The 24,064-nt window shown below is 45.7% G+C and overlaps 2 protein-coding genes across 2 annotated transcripts; one reads left to right on the forward strand and one right to left on the reverse strand.

The window, feature by feature from the left end:
- Positions 1-1,231: 1,231 nt before the first annotated feature.
- Positions 1,232-9,796, reverse strand: LOC135910679 (uncharacterized). The gene is made up of 2 exons (XM_065442718.1): positions 9,639-9,796; positions 1,232-5,077 (listed from the first exon to the last, which is right to left on the reverse strand). Exons 1-2 carry the CDS (start codon positions 9,669-9,671, stop codon positions 4,550-4,552), a joined length of 561 nt encoding a protein of 186 aa, XP_065298790.1. The 5' UTR covers positions 9,672-9,796; the 3' UTR covers positions 1,232-4,549.
- Positions 9,797-10,177: 381 nt separating this feature from the next.
- Positions 10,178-23,326, forward strand: LOC135910675 (SH2B adapter protein 1-like). The gene is made up of 6 exons (XM_065442715.2): positions 10,178-11,470; positions 12,700-12,801; positions 14,464-14,579; positions 15,549-15,619; positions 17,526-17,920; positions 20,614-23,326. Exons 1-6 carry the CDS (start codon positions 10,697-10,699, stop codon positions 20,908-20,910), a joined length of 1,755 nt encoding a protein of 584 aa, XP_065298787.1. The 5' UTR covers positions 10,178-10,696; the 3' UTR covers positions 20,911-23,326.
- The last annotated feature ends 738 nt before the right edge of the window (positions 23,327-24,064 follow it).

A 24,064-nucleotide genomic window follows, 5' to 3' on the forward strand; every position in this document is an offset into this window, starting at 1 on the left:
AAGAAAGAAACAAAGAAAGAAAGAAAGAAGGAAAGAAAGGACATGCTCTACTGGGCGTGAATATTCTAGGAAGGCAAGACGTGGCCAAGTTTTCAAAGGTCACGTGGCCAAGACAATTCAACGCGGAGAACACTGAATAACTGTCTCCGGTCGCCTGTTCTTTTCGCCTGCACTGCGCCCTCTTGTTCACAGACGTCCAGCCTTGTCCACGTAGTGTGTGGGTGGTAACGTTCAGACCCGACCCTGCAGTGTCCTTCACTCAAATACGCGCATGCCACTGTGACAGACCCGCTGGCGAATAGCGTTCCAGGACCATAAACAGCGACTCCGACCTAGCGTGAGCGAAATCGAGAAAACCAAGAAGACTGTAGCGTCATCAGTGCGTGATCGTAAGGCACAGCGCGAGCAGTTAGCGACACATTTCGATGGTGACAGTGTGTGAAGTGATTTTTAAAGAGAAATGGAAGGGATAAGTGCAGTGCCGTAACTGTCTCTCACAGGAGGACACCTCAACAGCACTGCACGGGGAAAGGGGTGTGGGGAGAAAAAGATGGAGATAGTGACCGGAAGTAAAAAGGAAAGAGACACCGGAATAGCAAAAAAGGAAAGACGACAATGTAGCTAAGCGTTTGCGGGGCCTACAGCCGCGCTCTGAGATGTGTTGCTTCACAGCTAGAATTCCATCAATGCCAAAAATGCACGCTTGGTGATGGAACTGACCTCAACGTTTCCAGGAGAGACTATTGGTTTCAAACCAACAGCTCAGACGTGTTTGACGACTGAGGACACGGGACAAAAGGGAGAGAAGACGATGACTTCGTCAATAGAGGAGAGACAAAGGCAAATAGAAAGTCAAAGACCATTCAAAATTTTATCGGTGTCTTCGGCATACTCAATACCTCAAGCTACTACGAGCACTCTGGCTTTGGTTAGGTGTCAATGGCTGCTGTATACGAGTGAAGTGTCAATTGCAGTCTAGTGACATCATCTCTGCCGCCCTCTGTTCATAATCATTCGGTCGAAGCTTTCAAAACGCGTGTCTCAGCTTAAACAGTGCTATGCTATAGCTGGAACGCGGCCATTTGGATAAAGAAACTTTTATGTGTTGGAAAGTTTGCTTACGGAAGTTATCGTCCATAGCTTTCACTAAGCGTTGATGTTTACAAAAAATCACCCACGATGCGCTCGTCAGTGTCCATTTTGCAGCGTTTGACAACTCATACCAGAGAGATGAAAAATAGTGAAAGCGTCTTTATTGGTCCCTTTGATCATTCGCAAATGTCCAGCTAAAGTCTCTAGCTGGAACAATTACACCCCGGTTGTCGTACAAGCTTGAAAAAATATAATAAAAACGAACAAATTAATAGGATATAACTTTGCAACAAAACTTCATAGGCACAAAAGAAAAGAAGAAATCAAACAAAGAAAACGCATGATACAAATAAAATACTTTCATAAGAAACGTTAATGTGCAGGTAACCGTATACACGTACGCCTTCATCAAACAAGCACTTCGTGGAATGTGCCGTGCGTGTAAAGTTCGCGCGATCATACGAGTGATTTTTCAACACGTGCAATACCCAACATAACCCCGCTTATGTCTATGTGGAGTGTATACCCTGTGGGGCAGTACAAGTGCACAAAGTGAAACGAAACTAAAGCTCTGCGAAACGATACAATGAACCACTCTGAACACAAAGGTCTTCTACGTGAATTATGCGACGTGTACTATATAGCCATCGAAACTTATTGTAACAAACATGACTGCACACTAGCAACCCATGGTATACCCGCAACAAGCGAGATGTGGAATGTTTCATCTAAGTTCAGGTAAAAGTACCTGTTGCTAGGCAAGTCGATTGAAATCCAGTGTGAGCATCGTATCGTAAATTGTACAAGCACAAAGTACGGAAGACGAGGCAGCGCCGTGTGCTACTTGGTGCAGAATGGTCTGCAAGATACGCCTTCAAAATAATCATTCGCCAAAGGATGATTGTCAAGCTCTTCACATCACCAGCCCACTTTTTCCCCCATAAGTTACACCATCAACGCATACGTTACACCCTGCTCAGTTCCAATTAGCGGTTACCTTTAACAGTAGGCCGTATACCTTTGTACTTTGTGCTTGTCTAGTCCTATACGATGCCTTCCCCAAAGTTCTTGCGAAAAATATATGCACGGCTAAGTTCCCGTAATTCCTTGAATAATGAACTAACACACAGCAGACTGCGCGTTGGCGGCCGATTTGGCACACGATGGAAAGCGAAAGGGAAACTAACACAAATCGAACGCGGCCAGCATAAGGACACGATCCGAGTTAAACGTGTCTTCTTGACCCTATAGTTTCCTAGAACAAGGCGCTCAAGTTGCGCGTTTGAATATTTCCCAACTTCTCCAATGCTTCGCATATACCTCGCAAGTAGATTCAGGCTAAAGTTACAAACTGTTTTTTTTTCTTCATAATGAACTTCTTTCGATAAAGCCTCAAGTGCGCTTGACCGTGATCCGACTATAAGTGGCGTTCGCCTGATTCACGGCAAATACAATTTTTTTAACGACCGCGGAATGACCTATAGATGGCGCAGATTTGTTGTGATCATGTCGCTCGTGATATAGCTGCGCTCTTTCGTTTCCGTTCTCTGTTTATGTAAAACGTCACAGCGAGACGAACGTTTTGCAGACCTGGTGACGCAATCGCAAACGTCGTGCTCGAGCCACATATTCTTGCACACTGATATGTTCTTGATTATTGGCATGATCAAGCTCTTTGTGCACGGCAGTGTTCAGGGGCGCTCTCCACGAAGCGCGGAACAAAAAACGACAAGCAGCAAAATGGCTCTCGGATTTGCGCTGCCAATGCAAGAAGCGGTCTCAACAATCCGCGCTATCGTTGCCTGTTCAATGCGTCGAGTCGCTACGTTACGAGTATTAACCGACATATACTTGAGACTAGAACAAATGTGATGGTTCTGGCAGGTGAAACACCGAAATGTCATTTTAGCAAACGATATGCGTATACGGCGGGGTATACAAGCGTGTCTGCGCAACATTGAGCTGATAGAGTACGTATTTAGTTTATGTCAGACTGCAGTGGTGTATAGGGGCAAGAAAAATGAACTAAGCACGCCAAGCGATTTTGGAGGAGCACTGCATGGGGGCGCCGGTAGCTTGGTATGTGAACAAGGAATCTTTCTCGCTGTACTGACCTACATAAGAACAACGTTACGGCCAACACGCAAACGGCGAAATTTTGTGGAAAAAAGACTCTGAGTTTTTAAAGATTGCGTTTGCATGGCGCAAGTGACTGCACTGCTTCCGCTCTCGTTATAACACGGTGGAGCCCACGAAGCGAAATTGATATAGACAATATACTGCAGAGCGCGACATCATGGAAAATGTGGCCCTCTAACCCACGAGCAACATCCATGGGCGCGTCGCTTGTGCGCATAGTAAGCGAGACTTAATTGACGAGTTCTCTACAAGGAACAAAGGTAATAATTGCTGGCAGTTCTCAAAATTTCTTGCTGTCAAGGGTTACTGGTCAAAAAGGCTGATAGCGAAGCAGAAAAGACTACGGAGGTCACTGACACGGAGTGCGCGATTTCACGTGCGATCCGTCGCCCGGCTGCTCGTATACAACTATATCTAACTAGCATTTAACTGGTTCTAACAGTCAGAGTAGCCGTCTTTACGGCTCGCCGCTCATCGTATCGGACGTCGTGCTGTAAATGTATACCACGGGTCTCACGCGGAACGCCAGCGTGCGCGTAAAAAGAAAAGAAGAAGAAGGAAAAAAAAGACACGACTCGATATTCGCCTCGTCGTATACGAAGAATCGTATCAACAGCTTTTCAACAACCGGAGCAGCCGTCTTTCCAGCGCGTCTCCGGCAGCTTTGCCTTCAGTCGAACACGAATATAACGAACCCGAACGGAGCGAGCTATTCTTCTTATTGAACGAACCAATTTTAATCGCCGATGCTCATGTCAGATAACTCCCTCGTAGAGAATAGGACGTTGGACATATCGAATTCGGAGCGTACGTTCGCTACCATAGTGCAACGTTTACTATTTTGGTTCTATACTAATGTTGGCCAGGTTACAGGGGCCGCCCTCAGCCGACGCCTCACGACGCACTTTTGCAATGAGCAGATCTACACAACTTCGCGTATCGTGGACGCCATTCTTAATGACGCTGAGTAACACTTTAGAGCGTAGACAAAAATATATTGTCCAATATATGCATAGTTTCGTTTTCAATGTGCTGGTTTCCTTTCTGGCTTCTTCACTGAATACAACAAATCGTCATATAACGAGCGCATCACAAACGTTAGTTTGTTAAAGGTGACTTTGGGTATATCAAATTACCTGATGTATTGATGTATCGAACTAGTTATCTTAAGCGCATAAGCCTTTTCGTTATGACCGAGTTCGACCACCCAACCACGTGCGCTTTTCCGTGCAGACATTTTTCGCTGCACGGACCCCTTCGTTTCCCATTCTTCGAACGTCCTCCGTCCGGTTATAATCAAGGACGCTCCGGGGCAAGATCACAGCCTCGAAGAGGAATCTTCGTCGTCGGTGTCGACGCACCCGCCGTTCAGGGTGTCGAAGCATCCGTCGCCTTTGCCTGCTGCAGCATCAGCATCGTCGACGGCGTCGTCGACGTCGTCCTCGGCGTCCTCCTCCACGGGCACGGCCAGGGTGCCGACCACGGCCACGTCGACGGCGCTCGTGTACCACAGGTCGGCGCTCCGCGTGTCGTACACCAGCGTGCTCTTGTAGACGGTGCGCGGCGGCGCCGGCGGAAAGCAGAAGACCGACTCGCCCTGGCGCACGGCCACCGTGCGCGGCAGCACGATCACGTGCTCGCGGTACGCCGTCGGCTCCATGGAGGGCGCGTCGAGCACCAGCGTGACGCCGTACTCGGCCTCCACGAGCCGGGGTCGGAGCTCGACGCTGGTGCGGTACTGCGGCGGATCGCGGCCGTCGAGCACCAGGCGCGCCTTGACGCTCCGCTCCAGGGACGGTCCGCAGCGGTCGATGGTGCGCACGTCGTCGCGGAAGTTCAGCGCCACCTGCGGGCGGCGGTGAAACGATGCACTTCGGGACCTCGTTTAGCCCCACAAAGCCCGGACGCCCCATTCGACGCCAAAGAGAATTAAAACAACTTGTTCACAGTTATTGGTGGTCATGGAGAGTATATTGGTACTAGAAAGAAAGCAGGGGTCCTACACTCTTAGAAAAATTTACACCCTTTGGGGCGTATCTTGTCCCACAACAATAATCGTCATCCGTGCTGCCCGCGTTTCCTTTCTTTAACGCTGCGAGCCCGGTACTTTCCAGTCACGAACGGCATGCGCCTTATCAGTGTGACGCAGCATTCTCGACAGGAAAGTAGCGAGCGCCGAGTTTTCAGGAAAGGAAACGCAAGCAAGGCAGATGACGATTATTGTTGTGGGACAAATATACACCCCAAAGGGTGCAACCGTTTTAAGAGTGTATAACGTGAAACTATTCCAACATGTTTTTATTGCAATCTCCTGACGTAAGATTTATATTGTCACTTACGACGCAAGCATCATATTGTAATCACCGACGCAAGCATCGGGCGGTAACCCGCAGTGTTGTTTGAAAAGCCCAAACAAACGCGCCCCTCCTTTAGAGGAAATCACTTTGTTGCTTTTAAAACAAGTAACAATGCCTACGTTGAGCAGTTCTATACAGTGAAGCCGTTCATGGCTAGGCCTATAGAATTGGCAGAGTGATGTCGTATATGCGTGCCGAAAGGGCTCGATAATTTTATACTGCCACGCAAGAGAGCTTTACCCGCCGTGTTGCTTGGTGGCCATATGGTACCTGTTGGGCAGCTAAGCACGAGGTCGCGGGATCGAATCCCGGCCGCGGCGGCCGCATTTCGATAGGGGCGAAACGCGAAAACAACCGTGTGCTTAAATTTAGGCGCACGTTAAAGAACCCAGGGTTGTCCGAATTCCCGGAGTCCCCCACTACGGCGTGCATGCATAATCAGGTCGTGGTTTTCGCACGTAAAACCCCATAATTTAATCAATTTTTGTTCCCTCAATATGCAATAAATATGCTCCCCGGCAGCTCCGAGTAGCCATGGTGCCAGAGCGATCGGCGGGTAGCCATCTTCTATTCCTTTCAGGACGGGGCAGTCTTCGGTTATACAGAAAAGAAATACAGTTTTATTGGGCATATTAATGCGACTTTAACGCGTACAGGTCACTTTGACGCGGTGAGTTTTCGCGGTTTTGTGACATCGTGTGGCTGACAGGCCAAGCGAACGCCGCCCGAAAGCGTTTGACCAGTTCGTTCGTTCCTGTTCGTAAGCGTCCAGGTTTCTGCCCCGTATAGGTGAGTACTGGTAAGACACAGCTATTATACACTTTTCTCTTGAGGGATAATGGCCACCTGCTGTTCATGATCTGAGAATGCCTGCCAAACGCAACCCAGCCCGTTCTTATTCTTCTGATTATTTCCGTCTCATGATCCGGATCCGCAGTGACTACCTGCCCTAAGTAGATGTGTTCCCTTACGACTTCCAGTGCCTCCCTGCCTATTGTAAATTGCTGTTCTCTTCCAAGACTGTTAAACATTACTTTAGTTTTCGTTTGACCAGTAGCAGAGGGCTAATGGCGAAAAAGGTGTCGAATCAGAAATAAGTATTTTTGTTTCATTCAGTCTAATCATACATAATCATTGTGCACATATCATATCGCTGTTTGCGTGACGTCGCATGAAAGACAGGATAAGGGGGGGTCCGAAAATTTTGTGGCCAATCGTGGATGGTTGACTGCAGAATTGGAACAGAAAAGTTTGGAATAGCTTTACGTTATAGCGCCCCTGGTACGTGGAACGATAGTTGAGTAAAAAAAAATTAATAATCGTTTTTTTTTCGTACGTGCTCTCCGCGGCGACAAATAAAGGTGAGCAAGCTGTTCTAATTTTCTTTGGTACGCAACGGTGTATGGGCTTTACGTAGTTAACGTTCTAAGACATAATGAAACTGGAAAGGTCGCACAGTGAGCGAAAGGATGGAAGACAAGATAATAATAATAATAATAATAATAATAATAATAATAATAATAATAATAATAATAATAATAATAATAATAATAATAATAATAATAATAATAATAATAATAATAATAATAATAATAATAATAATAATAACTGTCTGCGCATGCTGCGTGGAAGGCAGCATCAATCCGTCAGTAATGGGCGGAAACGCTTGTGCAACCTGGACAGATAACGGCTCGTACGCAACACAATTTTTTTTTTTTTAATGATACGCGATTAAGGCTGTGACTTCGGGATTATTACGCGTGCTACCACAACTGCTGATATGACGCACGCCTCGACCACAAGAAGCGCTTGTTAAATCATGTGCCTGAACGGAATTAACTTAGTTATAAATTCAAAAACTGAAAGTACATCTTTACAATCGCGCGCCAGCCGCTGTGTGCTCAGTCAGTGGCTGTGGCGTTTTGGCTGCTAAAAGTACGATGTCGCGGGTTCGAATTCAGACCATACCGCGGCTGCATTCCGATTAGGGCGGTGTGTCGTAACCCGTGCATTGGGTGCACACTAAGGGACCCCGGGTGGTCAAAATTAATCTGCTGTTCCCCATTACGGTGTGCCTCATACATGGCTTCGGCCCTTAAATACCACAAAATTTATTATTATTATTATTTTAACACCGAGACTATTAGAGACGCAAAGGAGCGCTCTGATATATCTGTCGTCGGCGACTTCTAAAATTTTGGTACACTCGTAAAATAGGTAAATATATGAGCTTGGCTCTTATAATAAGACATCGATTGTAGGATTCATGTATGCTATCCTTAGGGAGATGGAGTACTTGAAGCGCTTCGATGCGCCTCCTATAAGAGACAGAGCAGTCTTTTTTTTTTTTCGTAACCATGGCATGACAGCACATACGTGGTCTCCCATCCCTTCATCGTTTTTACTCCAAAATCTGCCAAATATTCTTCCGAGTATAAAAGAAACATTCGTACGTTCATGTTTTTCCTCTCAGCTGGCTTCACCGCACGCATTAAAGCTATGGGGACAAACAGCCTCGACCGGAAATGCTCGAGACTTGCTCGGAAATGTTCGAGGTTTTGTCGATAATGCTGGCGCAGTAAGCAGGTCATAACGAATGAAAGCGTCATATAAAGAAAAAAATACAGTCCTTGCTCGTTTCTCTCTCTTTCTCTTTAATCGTGGGTGGGTAGAGGTGTGTGTACAAACAACAATAATAATTCTGCGCAATGCTTACTATAGTGCGGGCAGGCGTACCTCGTCATTAATGTGCCGGACAACAAAAGAAATCGGCGCGAATTAAATTAAAGGTACACGACGCATCAAAAACAGTGTGCTTGTTTTTCCATCAGTCTGCTTCCTGCCTTTTTAAAACGTGCAAAGCAGGCGCGCGATTGCAAATATGTGCACGAACATTATGAAGCATCGCTTGAACAACAGCAGTTCGCAGCACAGCTATTCATGCACGCCCACACGAATTTTAAAATATTTCTAGAAGATAAGAAAGCAAAGAAAGAAACCACTGTCCCGTCTATCTCCAGATGTAGTAAAACACACGCTAGGCCAGGCTGCGTGTCCCTGTGTTCATGAACACTAAAACGGCAATATAGTGGCGCCTCCTGTTGTTGGTAAATGGACATACTGCCTCAACACGCAGATAACAGATTACGCGGCGTTTGGTTTTGTTCGTGTTGAAGTTTGTGCGGCCCTCAACATGAACGCCTACCCACTCGATCAGTTTTCCATAATGCAGTTTCGTGTAGTTCCGGATGCCGCTTTCGTATCGCTCAGACACGGGAAAGAGTAATTAATGGTTATGCTTCGATTGAAGTCCTTCATGCACCTGTCACATTTGCTGTAATTGATCGGGGCCTAATTAAACCAGTACCATACCAGACCTCACGGAAATGTTGAACAATTAATGTTGTCGTGAGTCCTTATATTAGACTCCTCGATCGTAACTGGAAAAACGCCTTAAACATAGGTTATAAGTTACTGAGGATGTACACCTCTTCAGTTTTTTACAAGAAACGCGTGTCATGTCGCTCAGTTGACAATGCAGTTCAGATGGCCCACGCACTTTTCGTTAATTCTGTTTCTTGCTGTTTCTTGCCGCTAGCTCAAATAATAGGAATTTTATTTATTTATTGTTTATTCTTGCGTGTCGCGAGCTCTAATTTATGTCCAAAGTCCCGGATTAAACGAAAAGAGATACAGAGAGAAAGATACGCACAAAGTTATATTTGAATTATAGCGCCATGCGCAGTAACATGTCCACACGGTAACAGCTCGCGCATGACGGTGCGGCGCCGGCAAAGAAAAATAACGTAAAAGCGTTGTCACGAGTGCATTCACGTCGCATTGATTAGTATGGTCAAAGTATTAATGTATTAGCGCAAACAATTAGCGGAAGCTCGACTAGTGCCAACACGCAACGCCCATTAGCAAAAACACGAGGCCTTTCGAAATGGGCGCGGCAGTCTCGGCTGAACGTGACCACCTGTTGAATCAGCTTTCTGGGAAAGGAAAACTGCTCAGCGATTCAGCGTAAAAGCGTCCATTCACTCTTACCACACTCATGTGAGTAGCCATGTCTTCGCCCATTCTTGTACAAGCAGAAAAAGTACCCGCAAGCGGTAGTGGCAAAGCTAGATAACCAGCGACAGGCAAGGACGGAAACAGCAGACGGAAATACGTCACGTGATGGTCATTTAAATACAGCGTTGTTAGGCGCCGCTTTGGCATGCTCACTCGCGACAAAACGGAACACCATGTGGCAGAGAGCAAATGGCTTTTCTTAAAAATGGTTGTAAGAAAAATAAAATGTAAAGTTCAGTCGTCGTTTCCAGTGCTCTGCCCTATGCTTTTCAGGAGAGTTTTTGCGTGTACATAATGGATTCACACAATCTATTTGATATCGAAACCAAAAAACTGTCAGATCGTTTACTGCACAAAACTAGCTAACAGCGCTTGACTGTTTACAAAACAAAACACATGGCTTTCTGAATGAGATTAACAATCAACGGAGGGACCATTTTTAGATGAGCGACGAAGACGCAAGTGCACGCGTGTGATGCCACGCGCGCTAAGCACGCACAGCGATGACGCGCACGAGCTTGGCGCGACGCGCTGTTTCAAAGCGGTTGTCACTGCAGAAAATACCGTGCTCACAATTCTCTCCGTTTCATTTTCGCATACGGTGTTTCGCCTTTCCGCCGCGGTGTTTAACATTCACTACATATCGTACGCCGTGGCGCTGTAAATAATCTCGCTTCTTGCAAGCCGACTGCTTCAGGGTTGACTCGCAGCGCTTTTGCGTGGCGTAAATGCGAACAACGGGAAAAATTGGAACTACGAGTTGTGCTGCGGTGCTTTTGAGATGGTTCTTGGAGGTTGGCTGATTCGCGTGTGCGTGTACGGTTCGGTTCCACTCCGCTATGCATGTGTTTCGCTCTTGGGTTTCAGACGCGTCGAAGCGTCTCCTCACAATCATCACAAACAACATACGGGCGCAATGGCGGTGAACTGGTGCAGCCTGCGCCTCGGCGGTTCGTTCCACCGGCGGAAGCGGCCGACCGGGCGGCACCAGCAGGTAGGACTACACGCTCAAGGAGCATGCCGCTAGCAGTATGGCAAGCTCACCAAGCGGCGGCGGTGGCGACGATCGGCCCCACTGGTCGGACTTCTGCGAGAAGCACGCCCGTGTGGCAGCCGCCGAGTTCGCCCACAACTACCAGCTTTTCGTGGCCGATCACCAAGAGCTGTCCCGGTCGGTGGACTTTCCCGCGTTCGGGCGCCGTTTCGCCGATGTGTTCCAGGAGCACTTCGAGGCCGAGGTGCGGAGACGCATCGATGAGGTTGGCGGCGGCGGCGCCAGACCGCTGAGCACGGCGAGCAACGGCGGCGGCTCGCAGGAGCCGCTGGGCGCCGTCGCCGCCGCCGTCGCGGCGCCGAGGACTGTGGCCAAGACGCCGAGCAGCGCGACGTCTTCGCAGGACAACCTGCGTTCGCTCGCCGCCGTCAACCACGAGGACTACAGTGACCTCTCCGAAGGGGAAGCGTCGCCCAAGGCACACCACCGTCTTTTCTTTCGCCGGCTTTCGTTCAAGGGCCTCAAGCGCGGCAAGGGCCTCTTCCACAAACAACACTCGGACGAGCTCGAGTTATCGTCGCACGCGCCGCCCCACCATCATCACGGAGAGCGACGCAGCAAGGGTGACAAACACCACCACCACCACGACAAGGCCAAGCTCAGCAAGATTCTCGTCGAGCACGTCAAGGAAGGACTCGTCAACTACGTGAGCGGCGAAAACATCGACGGCCGTCAGAAGTGGGAGAAGTGCCGGTTGGTGTTGGTCAAAACTATCGGTGGATACCTGCTCGAGTTCTACGCGCCGCCCAAGGTGAGCGGCCTGGAGCGCGTGTGTCATCGAGTCAGTGTTTCTTTGGGTTAACCAAGTGTGGCGAGGCAGGAAAACAAAAGTGCCGTAGAGACGTCGAGATCGCGCCAGACGGTGCCGTGATCGAGCTGTATCGGATGCTTGTCGCGTGAGTGAAACGAAAGTCCCGATGCGCACGTGTGACGTCGCACTGGTTGTTTACAGTTCTCGTTCTCTGTAATTTTATTTCTGGCATTTCGTTCTGTCTGGAGCAATGAGCTTAGACGACACAGTCTTAGATGAGTGCATCAGGGTCGCGTTGTCGGCGTTATCAGGACAGAGTTGTCTGCGTTTTGGGTGCTGGCCGGCGCGAGTGTTGACCGACCCGATGGTGCGATCGTTCCAACGTACGTCGCCGCCGCGCTGGTCCGGGCAGATAAACGAGAACAGCCTGCTGTGACGACTCCATCCAAGGTCGAAGCTGTCAGATCCGGGATGAAGTTGTGCGCCTGAAAGAATCTACGTAGTTGAGCGATTTTGCGCACTCAATTAAATATTTACTCTTCGTGGACGGCCCCCGACGCAGTTCAACTCGCGGGAAGCCGCTAGGAATGATAATGCGGAAAATTGTAAATGCGTTAGATCACGTGGTGAAGTTCCCATAACAGATTAATTTACTGTTCAAAAAAGAAAACGACAAACAGAAATTTAGGCGTGCACACATTTCTGTGTTGTGCCATCGTTCACTGATGAGTCACTGGTATGATATCCATCCCTTGTTATGCGGATGTCGCGCGGCGCACTTTCGATCGCTGTCGTGCCCAAACGTGATCGAATTTCTCAGTCGCGATTGGCTCCTTTTCGCCAGATGAGGGAGAGAGCCAGTCGCGGCGGAGAATTCGATCTGTATCGGACTCGATCGCGATCTAAAGTTGCTGTGTGACACCGGTATTGGTCATCCCAAAGAAGCAGTTGTGAAACTTCAGATAATTTTACGCACACACTCTACAGGTTACTCGCGCTCGTCCGTGTCTCTTCTTGTGTCGTCTGTTAGCCGCTTTAGTACTTCAGTAACATGCACCAACTAGCCCAACAAAAAGTTCTGCTGGAGGTTACTGAATGCTGAAAACTTAAAAAAATATATATTTTTCTTGCTTTGCCACTTCCTAGTCAAATCAAAAACATTACGTCACCTAGTTACTGGCAATGATTTGTGAAAGTATGTGGGATGTTTTGCCTTACCAATGTTGCAGTCCCTAAGGCCACGAAGTGGCGTGTTTTGCTACCTGATCCATGATGCCCGGGAAACTACTGCACTTGAGATGCCTGACCACGAGAACACTTTTGTGCTTAAGGTGCGTCGCAAAGTGATTACTTTTCACACTCTTGCATGTATGGTGTAATTCTAATCATTTAGCTTCCTGAGACCTCTTGTACATTGCTTGCTGGAAATAACTCGGACGCAACTGCGTAAAATATTTATCCCAAATATGAAGTCATACATTGTATGGAAATGGTTTAATCATGTACTTGCCCTCCACTTTTGAGAAAATTGATTCTAATTTGATCTAGACTGCAGTGTCATTGCAGGTGACAAAACAGTGCAGTAATGTGCATTTTGAACACCATGAGATCTCGCGAAAATCTGGGGTGTAACATCAACATACCAAACAACCACACAATATTACAACTTCGTCTTTGTATTTAGGCAAAAACAGCAGTTTTTAGTATAACAGGCATGATGAGACGTTTACTTTCTTTACGTACTTGGAGATTTCGCTTTCAACATCTAACCATGGTATTTACACACGAAAAAAAATTTATCTTACAGGTTCATAGCATACTAGCCAGTAATAAGTACTGGCTTGAAAAGCTATTATGTCACTGGCTTCTCCTTGGGTCTAAAGAGGTTATACTCCAGTAATTCTATGGCTAAAAAACAACAAATCTTTGTGTAGTAGACAAGCAAAACCCAACAGACCCATAAAACAGGCCTGTAACTTCTTAAGGTTATCGTATATGAGAAACATGTCCTCCCAGAATAGCTGCTGGCCTCCTAATATCAAACTTCTTCAGTGCTCTGGAAGACCTCAGGTAATCTTTGCAACTGTAAATCGCTGTCTCACAAGCACTTTTGAGCAAACTTGAGTAAATGCAGATCAAGCAGAGCATCATTAAAGTGCTTAGAAAGCTTAACGCACATCGAGTTCACTGGTGATCAGAAAAGTCTGTGTGACACAGATGTTCTATGTGACCATTTCTGACGAGCACAGAACATACATATGTCCTTCTGCACGATAACGGAAAAGACCTACAGCGCAAGAAGCAGGAAATTATTCCGTCTTTTTCTACTCTTTCCATATTATGAATGCTCACATTATTTTTACTATGAGGTGCAACATATTTGTGGTCAGTAACCAACAGGCCTGAGTTTCTCCTCTTTTTGATGAGTACAAGTTGTCCATTACAGTTAGGCCTCCTTTTGAATGTTTCAGACACGTAGTTCTTGCCACGATGACATACTGACACGATGATCACTGATGGCAGTTTCAGGACTACATATGGAAGTTTTGCAATTGAAATTTTGTGAACGCAATCTTTGAAAGCTGGCTTGCTGTCAATGTGAAATCCACTTGAAAGCATCAAAACTTTACACTGGGAAGGTAGCAAGAAAATTTAATGCTTCTGGGTCTAAGGTGCCGGTCACGAATGTAGCAGTGGGTAATATTCTTATAACCAGTTTCTGCAGTTTCAGGTATCCAGGTTCGAGATGTGAATTACGCACTGCTTGTAACTCGGGAAACAGCGCTAAACAATTGGACAAGAAAGTTCAGCGCTGTTCACAAGTTACCAGCAGTGTAACAACAAGCTCAATTTCCTGTCCTTTTGCACTGCTGTTATCAGACAGGAGTGAAAACATTTCAGGTCATATCAATATGCATGCCTCCATATAAGTAGTGAGCTTGTTAATAAAAAAATAATTAAAGAAGACTTGCACTATGTGTTCAACATTTCAGGCCGAACATCACATTGAATATGTTGTGGAAGCGCACGATGCGGAGAGTATGAAGTCATGGCTCTCCACAATTCGATACTCTATGCGGCATCTTGGTGACGCAGCTGACGAGAACACGTAAGTTTACTCTATGTCTTGCAAGACGGAGAGATGTAGACATGAAGTGATCAATAGACCCCCTACACTGCACATTTGCCCTGCTAATGGCAGTACTGGTTGTTCAAACGAAGACGAAGGGCTAGTTAATTATGCTAGTGCTTGTCTCTTGCTCGTTGTTTCATCACCAGATCCACATGTACATTTCCCATGTGATAATGCTAGCAAACTGTATTTCTGCAAACTGCACTCCTGCACACTGTTTACAAAAATGACTACGCCACCATTAGCTGGGCAACATGCCTTGCAGAAAAGCTAGCTTTACAAGTATAAAAACAGTCTACATATAGTGGTCAAACAAGGAATGTCTCTGGGCGCAGTGCTTTGACAAGGGGACTTGTCTATTAGACATCCTTTGTTAAACCACTCTCGATTATTCTATGCCTTGTTGTTTAAGGCACAGTGGCCTGGTGAAATCAAGCCAACTCGAGGGTAGCTGTCAGGAAACTAGCTGAAATTAGTGGCAACATGCTTGTCAAAAGAAAACGCAAAACAAGTTCAACATTTTATCCATACAATTCCTTTAAGAGGACATTATAAAATAATATTAAGTTTGCTTACGTTGGTTGACCACGCCTCTGCAGTACGAAATGAGTAAATCGTATGTCGAGCAAAGGTGTAGCAGTCCAGAACAGACAGAAAAACAAAGTCAGCTCTCCTGTGACATCATGTTTCTTTTAAGATCAACCATTTGGGTCTGGTTACTTGTTTATTGACAGCACTTCAATTAAAGAATAAGAGTGCATTTGGAAAAGAAAAATAAGTGGCCACTTCAGGAAACTGTGCATAAAAGTGGCCAAAATAAGCTGAAATATCCTAAAAACAGTTGCCATACTGATGCTGTCCGTGCCAGTAGGTACAGGTAAAGATCACATTGCTGTGAACATACTACATCTCTCTGACCATTATTGCATGCCACTAATTTTGCAGGAGACCCAGGTTGACAACGTCGCCGTCTGAGTCATTGGCAAGGCTTCGAGAGCAGCACACAAATACCAAAAGTAAGCAGCACTGCACAGATTGACTTTCTTGCATTGCTGACGAAACCCTGCAGAAATCACTTAAGTTTTTGTTTGTTTGATGGTATAACCTGACATTCAAAGGCTAGTTTTGCATGACTTCCTGCATTTCCAACTGTTCCTGCTGATGATGCTACTCTTAATTTCCTGTCACTTACTCATTTACGGAAAACCTATTCTCACCAACAGTAGCACATGTGTTTTCAATTTATCTTCACTCACTTCTTGGCTTTAGTGTTAGCTGCTTTGCTTTTTAGCTTTTAGGTCATCTTAACTGTTTCCCTTCTTACTGGAATAAAAGCTCTTGCTATTAACAACCATTTTTTAATTTTATGTAAAGTGCTCACGTTATCCTAGAAAGCTGACTTTAAACATCAGTTTCACTCTTCCAAGTTATCTGATCGGGCCCAGGGGTCACACTTTATGAAAAGGAAATGAAAATAAGTACAGCAACCAGAAAACAAGGATCACATGGTGTGTTGTACCTGTATATGATGAGGCAGTCAGTTTCACCATCACTTTTTCACATGTAAGTAACCTGCCCTCTCACTGCGTTTCATTTTGATCCAGGCAAGCTTGTTGCTGGGAAAGCAGGAAGAGGAAGATTGGCAAGTGACAGGTGACAGATGTGAAAGTTTAGCCGAGTTGGTTGCTGTGATCCGCTCTTGAGCACCAAGTCAACCCTCTTAGAACACATAACACCATCTACCTGTCACGTGCAAAGCCACTAGCTGTGAGGAAAAGCCATGAGCTGAACTTATCTTTTACAATTGCACTAGTACATTTAAGTTCAATTTTTTCACCTAGGGCTATTCAACACAAATATTTGCCTGGTGCTACCTGGTGTTTACCTCTGAAGGAATACTTGAATCCCATTGAATGCTCCCTCTAATTGCGTTTATGACATGATTTTGTGTGCGTGTGCTTTTTTTTGTTTTGCTTTCTCACTATTGCGATAGTTCCATTTTGGGCAGCAGTACCTAAAAAAAAAAAAAATTCTATAGAACCGATGTTGGGTTTATACCTTTGTAAGTGTCCCTCAGCATATCACATTATGTATTAACGCAGAAAACAGACACACACACATTGCATGTTTACATATGTACATGTTTATTGTCTTTCACAACAGTTTTCATTCAATCTTCATGTCTTTCTTCCTTCTGTAATTCCCTTCTGGAACATCTTCAATCTAGCCCTGTTGATATTGCATGCAGATCCAATGCACATGTTGGAATCGATGTCAAGCAAAACTTTGTTTATTGGTGATGGCTATTTGATGTTGTATAAAGGCTAGTTTAATTTGGTTTGCCACATACTGAATGCCTAAATCAAAAAAAGTGAAGTAAATCAAAGAATCCATTAAATATTATTCACCATTCCATTAACAGATCGGTGTGTTTTAGAGGTGCTTCTCAGCTGGCATTAGTCCAGGTTATTTTTTGCTACACAGAACAGAGGTGGGCATACTTGGTCAGCATATAAAAGTTATAGTATAAGCCCGTTCGCTAGTAAGTACTTTCATTCGGTGCTTAGTAGCCTAACGACACCCAGTGTCCCAAGTTGGAAGAATGAGAGAAGAGTCAAATAAAGCTGTCACTTTAAACAAAGGAGTGATGCAGAATGTGCAGAAAACAGGACACGTGTCTGCCCCATGCAAGCCTCCGAGAAGTGACAGATGATTAACAAAATGTACCCCACTAGTGACCAACAAGTGCTACTCAACTTGTGGGCAGTCCTTTCCCCTGACTTCTTCATTCAATCAGCAAGTCAAGTGCACGCTGGTCATTGCCGTTACTGATGCTTCTGTAGAAAGTCACCAGAGGTGCAGACGTGAAGCGTTTCCGTATTTTGAGAGCTTCAAACCCACCTTTACTGGTCTTCCTTGCAGAGGCTCCTGCCGAGGCAACCGCTGTCGTCGCTCCAAGCGATCTTCCAGTTGTCCGTGCGGTTGGAAGTGGCAGCGACGGTGGTGCAGCAGCGTTGCCACCATCTGTCACCCCAGTTGTCGCGGTAACTGGAGGAACTGGCAGTGGTGGCGGGGAGGCTGCGGCGGCATCACCCCCTGCCGTCGATGGTGGAGCATCCTCATCCGGTGGAGAAGGTGGCGACCTGTACCAATCGCTGCGCGAGTACCCGTGGTTCCACGGGACACTCTCGAGGAGCGACGCGGCCCAGCTGGTTTTGCGCGAAGGTCCCTTGGGCCATGGCGTGTTCCTTGTGCGGCAGAGCGAGACGCGTAAGGGAGAGTGTGTGCTCACCTTCAACTTCCAGGGCAGGGCCAAGGTGAGCGGTACTTTCAGTGGTAACTTTAGCAGCAATGGCTAATATTGCACACCATTATAAGATTTCTCACTGTTCAACACATTATAGGAAGCATAACCATGACTACTACTATGTTCCTGTGTCATTTAAATGGAAAGAAGCTATAGTGCCACATTGCAGTGACAGTAATGAACGAAACACTGCCAAGAGTCTGAGTTAGTAATACAAGTCTTTATTGTGGAAACTTGGGCCCAAAAAGATGAGCAACACTCGAAACTACAATGGCGGCGAGCACAGTCATTAGTCGCCGAATCTAATCTCATGGGTCAGGTTCATTTGTTGTTTATACATGTATCACCATAAATTCAAGAGTAATTACTTGTGCTGGCGATATTGTATGGCTCTATTTGCATAAAGCATGTACTCCGAGTGTGGTTAGACAGGCCTTGCTCGCTATAGAATTGGTGACAACATGCAAGAAATTTCAAGTACAGTACAGCAGGCGCACTTTGCGCCGAGCTATAACTTGAGAGTAATAAACAGTGAACTTATCCTTGGCTTTGTCTGCTGGTCCACTGCATCTCGATTGTACCAGCTTGTACTGTCACTGTCAGTACTTGTTTTTAATTACTTGCTTAATGTCAAATTACTGTGGCCTGTTGGGCATTGCCTGCACCAGAAACGAAACATGTTTTAAGCACCAACTGGGAGTACTGGTTCAACTAGTCAAAATTTTGCCGCGAGATGTAGGTTGAGAGCATACGACCATTAAGCTGTGACGTATATCACCACTGAGCAGCAGTGACAACCGAACGTTCACAACAGAATTGTTTATCGAGCTTCATTTTCTGCCCTGGATAGACTCTTTCGAACGGTGCGAAGCTAGATTTTCCACAATCCACTTAATGGCAGGAACACTGACAGCGCACACTTTCACACTTCTGCATTCATTTCATTGTTTTGCTTTTGTGGTGCATAGTTTGGCAGAATCTCGTCCGTGTACATGCAGACGTGAACCATATGTCCAACGCTGTAAATGTGGGTTGCTGCCTGAATGTTACATCAGCACGCTAAGGGCAGCTTACCATAGTTGCACGAACCCCACCGTTTCTTTCTGTAACTTACAGGATAAAGGGGCGCTACATGATTTCATCTGTATCAATAGATTACCCTTATGCTAGAACACCGAGAGTGCCATACTTACCGCAGGAAGAGGCTTTGTGAGCCAAAAAAGATAAGTGGCACAGCCGCCACAAAGTTCCCATACCAGCCAGCTATGATGTCATGGATTTTGACAGCATCTGCTTGGGTTTAGCTGATTGTTTGTCCGTAAAAATGGACTACACTGTGCCTAAAAAAGCCAAACATTGAACCACGCGAGTTTCGGGAACGTTTACTGAGCCAATGCTGCCCAAATGCGAAAAAAATACAGTAGAGTCCTGTTAAATGGAACTCACTCCAACAGAACTGCCGCTTAAATGAAACAGCCTTATGTTTGGTTTGTTTTGTATTAAGGGCAACGAAAAAAAAAAGTTCATTAGACTGAACATTCTCTCCAACTCCGGTTAAACATGACTAAATATAGGACCAGAAATGAAATTGAGCACCCAGTCTTGGCGGAATCGCAGCAGGCATCGCTGTTTCTCCTTTCCTGTTCGCGTTTTCTTACGAACTCTCTATGTTATTGCCTTTGCAGGCTTATGTTGGTGGTATGGTTAGTGTGGCTCTACCTTGGTCATGAGTTGCGATGGTTTCTTTGCGTTTTCAGTGTCGGTAAACCAGGAGTCGGCTTGTCATTTACAATGGCAACACAGAAATGCCCACACAATGCACTCACACTTCAGGTGAAGATCGAAGTTATCTATGACTTTGAGAGTGATTGCTCCACTAAATCAGCTATTTTCTTTGACTAAATTACTCTGTTTTTTTTCTGTAATTATAGTCTGCTATAAGCTCCAATCGAAGACTGCATGCAAGTTGAACTTTGTAAGCAAACCTGCTACACCTATCCTCTGCTGTTGGCAATAATGTATTCATCCTTTTCAAAAAAGCATATTGTGTACCCTTGAGTTCAGTCTCTTGGATAATGGAACTCTTGATAAATTGAACTTATTTTCATGGTCCCTTGAGGTTCCACTTAACGAGAGTCCACCGTACTTTGAAATCGATGTTGTCACAGCGGCTTAGGCCGGGGTTTCGGCGTGAAATTCATATTCAACCCATTATTACATAGTTACTGAAAGTGGACTTTCCAAAGACGGCTTCATTAGTATAAATTGATTTAGTGTTTCTCTTTAGTGTCCCTTTTAGGATTGTGGCCTTTTCAATGTGTGTGTGTATAACGAAGGTTTGGAAGAGAGCCGACAATCTCAAGATGACGCTAAACCTTGGGCATACGAGACTGCAAGTGTACTTTGCCAAACTCCTACATTTATTGTGGCACAGAACAGCAGCACTAGCAGGGAGAGTTTTTACCGAGTCCGTTAGGTGCGTTAGATCACCAGCTAGTCCGTTACCGAGTCCATTAGATCACCAGCAAGGACCAGCTTAGGGCTGTGAACACAATTGATGTACACCTTACAGGCACCCCTCTTTTTCGAGTATTTGTTAATGCCACTGCCACACGTGGCATCAGGTGGCACAATGTAACTTGGCAGTAGCTATATTGCATTACTGGTCAGGAGACCATTGCAATTGAAATGCCCTTTCCACAGCACCTGCGCATGACGCTCAACCCGGAGGAGCAGTGTCGGGTGCAGCACTTGTGGTTCGAGACCATCTTCGACATGCTGGAGTACTTCCGGATGCACCCGATCCCGCTCGAGTCCGGTGGATCGTCGGATGTGACGCTGACGGACTTTGTGCTCGCTCCCGGAGCAACTGGCAGTAGCGAGGGGGAGCTACTCACCTATGGCGGCTCGGTGCGCCTTCACTCGTCCTCGCTGGACAACTTGCAAGCCGCCCACTTACCGCACGGTCGTGCCGTCGAAAACACCTATTCCTTCGTCTGAGAAGGCAAATGGTGTGCTGCTGTTGTGCTTCCGAAAGACGCAGCAACCCGTTCTTAGACATGCTTTTACCTGGAACTGTATTTTGTTTCCGGCCATTCTGAAGTGCATCGGGACACATGAATAGGACCTGGCTGTTTTTTTTTTTTATTTTTATTCTGTACAAACCTTTATTCTGAACACATTGTGTGCTGCGTGGTTGCTGCTCGTGAAGTCAAGACATCTTACCAACCACAGCAAGTTGAGCTTGTTTACAGCGCGTCGGGACACTTGTGAAGTGGATGCACTTTTGACTTTTGCTGTTTGTGCGGTGGAGTGTTATGGAAGTGCTCGGCAGTACTCTGGCGACAGCGCAAGCATCTTTTCGACTGCTGTCGAAATTTGGGTGCTTTTAGTTGTGGACAGTTTGCGACTGTAAGTTTGCCGCTACTCAGTTTGACACTGTGTGTTCTGCTACTGAAGCAAATACTCCCTCTTTGTGTTGAAGATGTGAATACTGCTGGACTTCTCCGAGTCTGTACATGTCAATGTTCCGATTCCATCACTACACACAGATTTATGGTAAATGATTGCGGAGTATTGTATGTTTATGCTGCCACAAATTTGACTTCGGGACAGCTTACTGGAATAGTTGATGCAGCAAGCCTGACAGAGTGTCATAGGAACACACGAACTGTTGTGATGCTTGAGTAGATTTCACACTTAAGAAAAAGTATTTGCAAGTTCTCATTGTTTTCATCAACTTGCAGTATTTGCAAGTTCATTTTCCGTGCAACTGCTGTTAATTCAGAAGATGGCATCAGGTAGTGGCCATCTGCTGTTCACAGGCTTCCAGAATAAGCCTGTTGCAAAGTTAGAAAACACGAATCCATCGTTAAGCTATGGCCACAGACACTGGACATCAGTGCAGACTCGTAGAGGTGGTGTTTAGCGAGACAGCAGCCATTTGAATACGAACAAAGTTTCCGTGACACACTGGTGTTTTGCCAAGAGCGCTTTATCGTGGAGGCAGAACGAATGGTTGTACAAAGCTACAACACATCCTGTGTTACTACCTGAGCAGCCTTTATACAAGGGACACCTTATGAAAGGTAATACTTGACCTATACTATTCGAACAACGACTAAAGAATTACGAGACGGAACATCACTCGGCCGATGTGTGCGGGCAGTAATGTTGAAGAAAGCAGGGGATGCTATTAAAGGTGCGAAGCATTGGGTGGTCCCTTTTATATCGGTCTACATAATGGATGTTTCTCGACGTAACTGAAAGCCAGAGCTTACTGAAGTGTGCATGATTACTGTTTTGATAAGGGGCATTGTTGTACACCGAATGATTCACTCTGCAGTTTGTACTTCCAGACCAGACAGAAGTGTGTTGTTTTGAGACAGCTGCATGCTGGCTGATGCGGATTTTTTTTTTTAACAGAGTGAGGTGTTATGATGTATGCTGTTGAAAAGATCCTGTGTCCTCCAATATGCGTAGTTTACCGAGAAGCAGATGCGGGATTAATGTATTTCTAACAAGAAATACACTGTTCTTGTATGAATGCTTCCTATCAGATTAAGGATTAACCTGACCACTCGGTCACAACCATACTGTGATTAAAGCTTCCTCTGAATAGCGTTTGCCATAGAGGCTTTCGTGCTCATGCTTGAAAAAAACAAGATAAGCTTGTAAAGCCTGCATAACAGCTACTGGCTAGGATGGAGTGCGTTATTTACGTGTCCAGTTATCGAACTCGTTCGTCAAGCTTTATGACATGCTTACTGTTTGCATGTTGCTGTGGTCTTGTCAGCTTTGTGATGGTCCTTCCTCATATTGCTGAAGGGAGGCAGTTACTAGACACAAGTTGAGCAATGTTATTACTGAAACTGGAAAAATGTTTTCCATATTACTGTTCAGCCTTGTCAAGAAGCGATTGCAGTGTGTGATAAATTAAAAAATGTACATTTTATGGAAAGATATCAGGTACTGTGCATGTAACTACTGACCACAAAAGTTTGTGAAAATGGGAGTTGTACAAAAACTAACTGAAAAGCGAACTACATAAATTGTTTAAAGGGCCATTGAACTACACCTTCAGAAATCCAAGGCTCTGCTGCCAAGCTGCAATAAAATTTTTGCTTTTCACAGCTCCTATATTGGAAAACTTTTGTGATTAGTTGTAATGTCGTTAACACATTCACGTTTCATGTCGCAAATTAGAAGCAGAGAATAAATGTGTGACCCCAAGGGGATAAAAGACATGATAGCCTGCAGCTGTGCAGGATGAGAGAGGGTACAGAGGAGGACACTCCTTGCTTGCTCAACATGTATGCATTGTTTATAAGTGTTCTTAACAGTCTACCAAGCATTGATGCGCCTGGATGTTCCTGAATGCTAGTTCTTTCAGTCGCATTAAAATTGCTAAAAGTCATCATCTGTCTTCATTTTTAATGAGTGTATGTCACCATGTGCTGTACAAGACAAAGTTCAAATGACAGTGATCAAACGAGGGAAGCTTTGGCCTGGTGCAATAGTTACGGGACACAGGACTGGTTTTCATCAAGGCAATAATTCTTTTAAAGCAGGGAAAGCAGCTGATGAAGACAACCACAATGTTCGCTCGGGGCTGACGCTTCATTTGCTTGCTGTTCATCACATGTACTATACTCGAGGAATGAAACACGATGGTGAAACTTTAATGTTAGGACACCCCTATGTGCGCTAACTTACTAGAGTGTGCCAAGCTGTGTCGTCAAGAACCAAATCACATTACTAGAGATGATGCGGTGTCTAATCTAAGTGTGCGAACCAAAATTACGTCGATGTCACACAAACTGGAAATGGCGGAGGCAATAGTATGCGCAGTTAGTCCTTAATTGACACATTTCATGCGAGTATAGTACTACTGTATCTACTCAGACAAGGCCCGCACCCCCACTTTGAAGTGAAATAATTTGGGGGGACAAAAGTTACACTAAGCATCTCGCATGCCAGTTTTCTGCAAGTCACTACAAGATAGCGCAAAGTTACTGTCCTGGCAATGATGGGATCATTGTCGCCACCAGATCGCATGGCAAAGATCCAGTGTGCTTCAATTGTGTCAGCTGTAGTGTGGTGCGTCGTTTAGCCGATTCGAATCGTGCTTTCAGGCGCTTTCTGCTGGTGATGA

Source organism: Dermacentor albipictus, chromosome 2, assembly GCF_038994185.2.
Source record: "Dermacentor albipictus isolate Rhodes 1998 colony chromosome 2, USDA_Dalb.pri_finalv2, whole genome shotgun sequence".
NCBI classification, from domain to species: Eukaryota; Metazoa; Arthropoda; class Arachnida; order Ixodida; family Ixodidae; genus Dermacentor; species Dermacentor albipictus.

What these genes read in the sequence shown, in the direction of transcription:
- LOC135910679 (XM_065442718.1), bottom strand. Translation starts at nt 9,671, where the DNA reads ATGGGCGAAGACATGGCTACTCACATGAGTGTG. An exon ending in TGGCTACTCACATGAGTGTG is followed by an intron (nt 5,078 to 9,638) that starts GTAAGAGTGAAT and finishes CGCCGCCCGCAG; the next exon opens with GTGGCGCTGAACTTCCGCGA.
- LOC135910675 (XM_065442715.2), top strand. Translation starts at nt 10,697, where the DNA reads ATGGCAAGCTCACCAAGCGGCGGCGGTGGCGACGATCGGCCCCACTGG. An exon ending in AGAACACTTTTGTGCTTAAG is followed by an intron (nt 12,802 to 14,463) that starts GTGCGTCGCAAA and finishes TCAACATTTCAG; the next exon opens with GCCGAACATCACATTGAATA. An exon ending in ACTTCCAGGGCAGGGCCAAG is followed by an intron (nt 17,921 to 20,613) that starts GTGAGCGGTACT and finishes CCCTTTCCACAG; the next exon opens with CACCTGCGCATGACGCTCAA.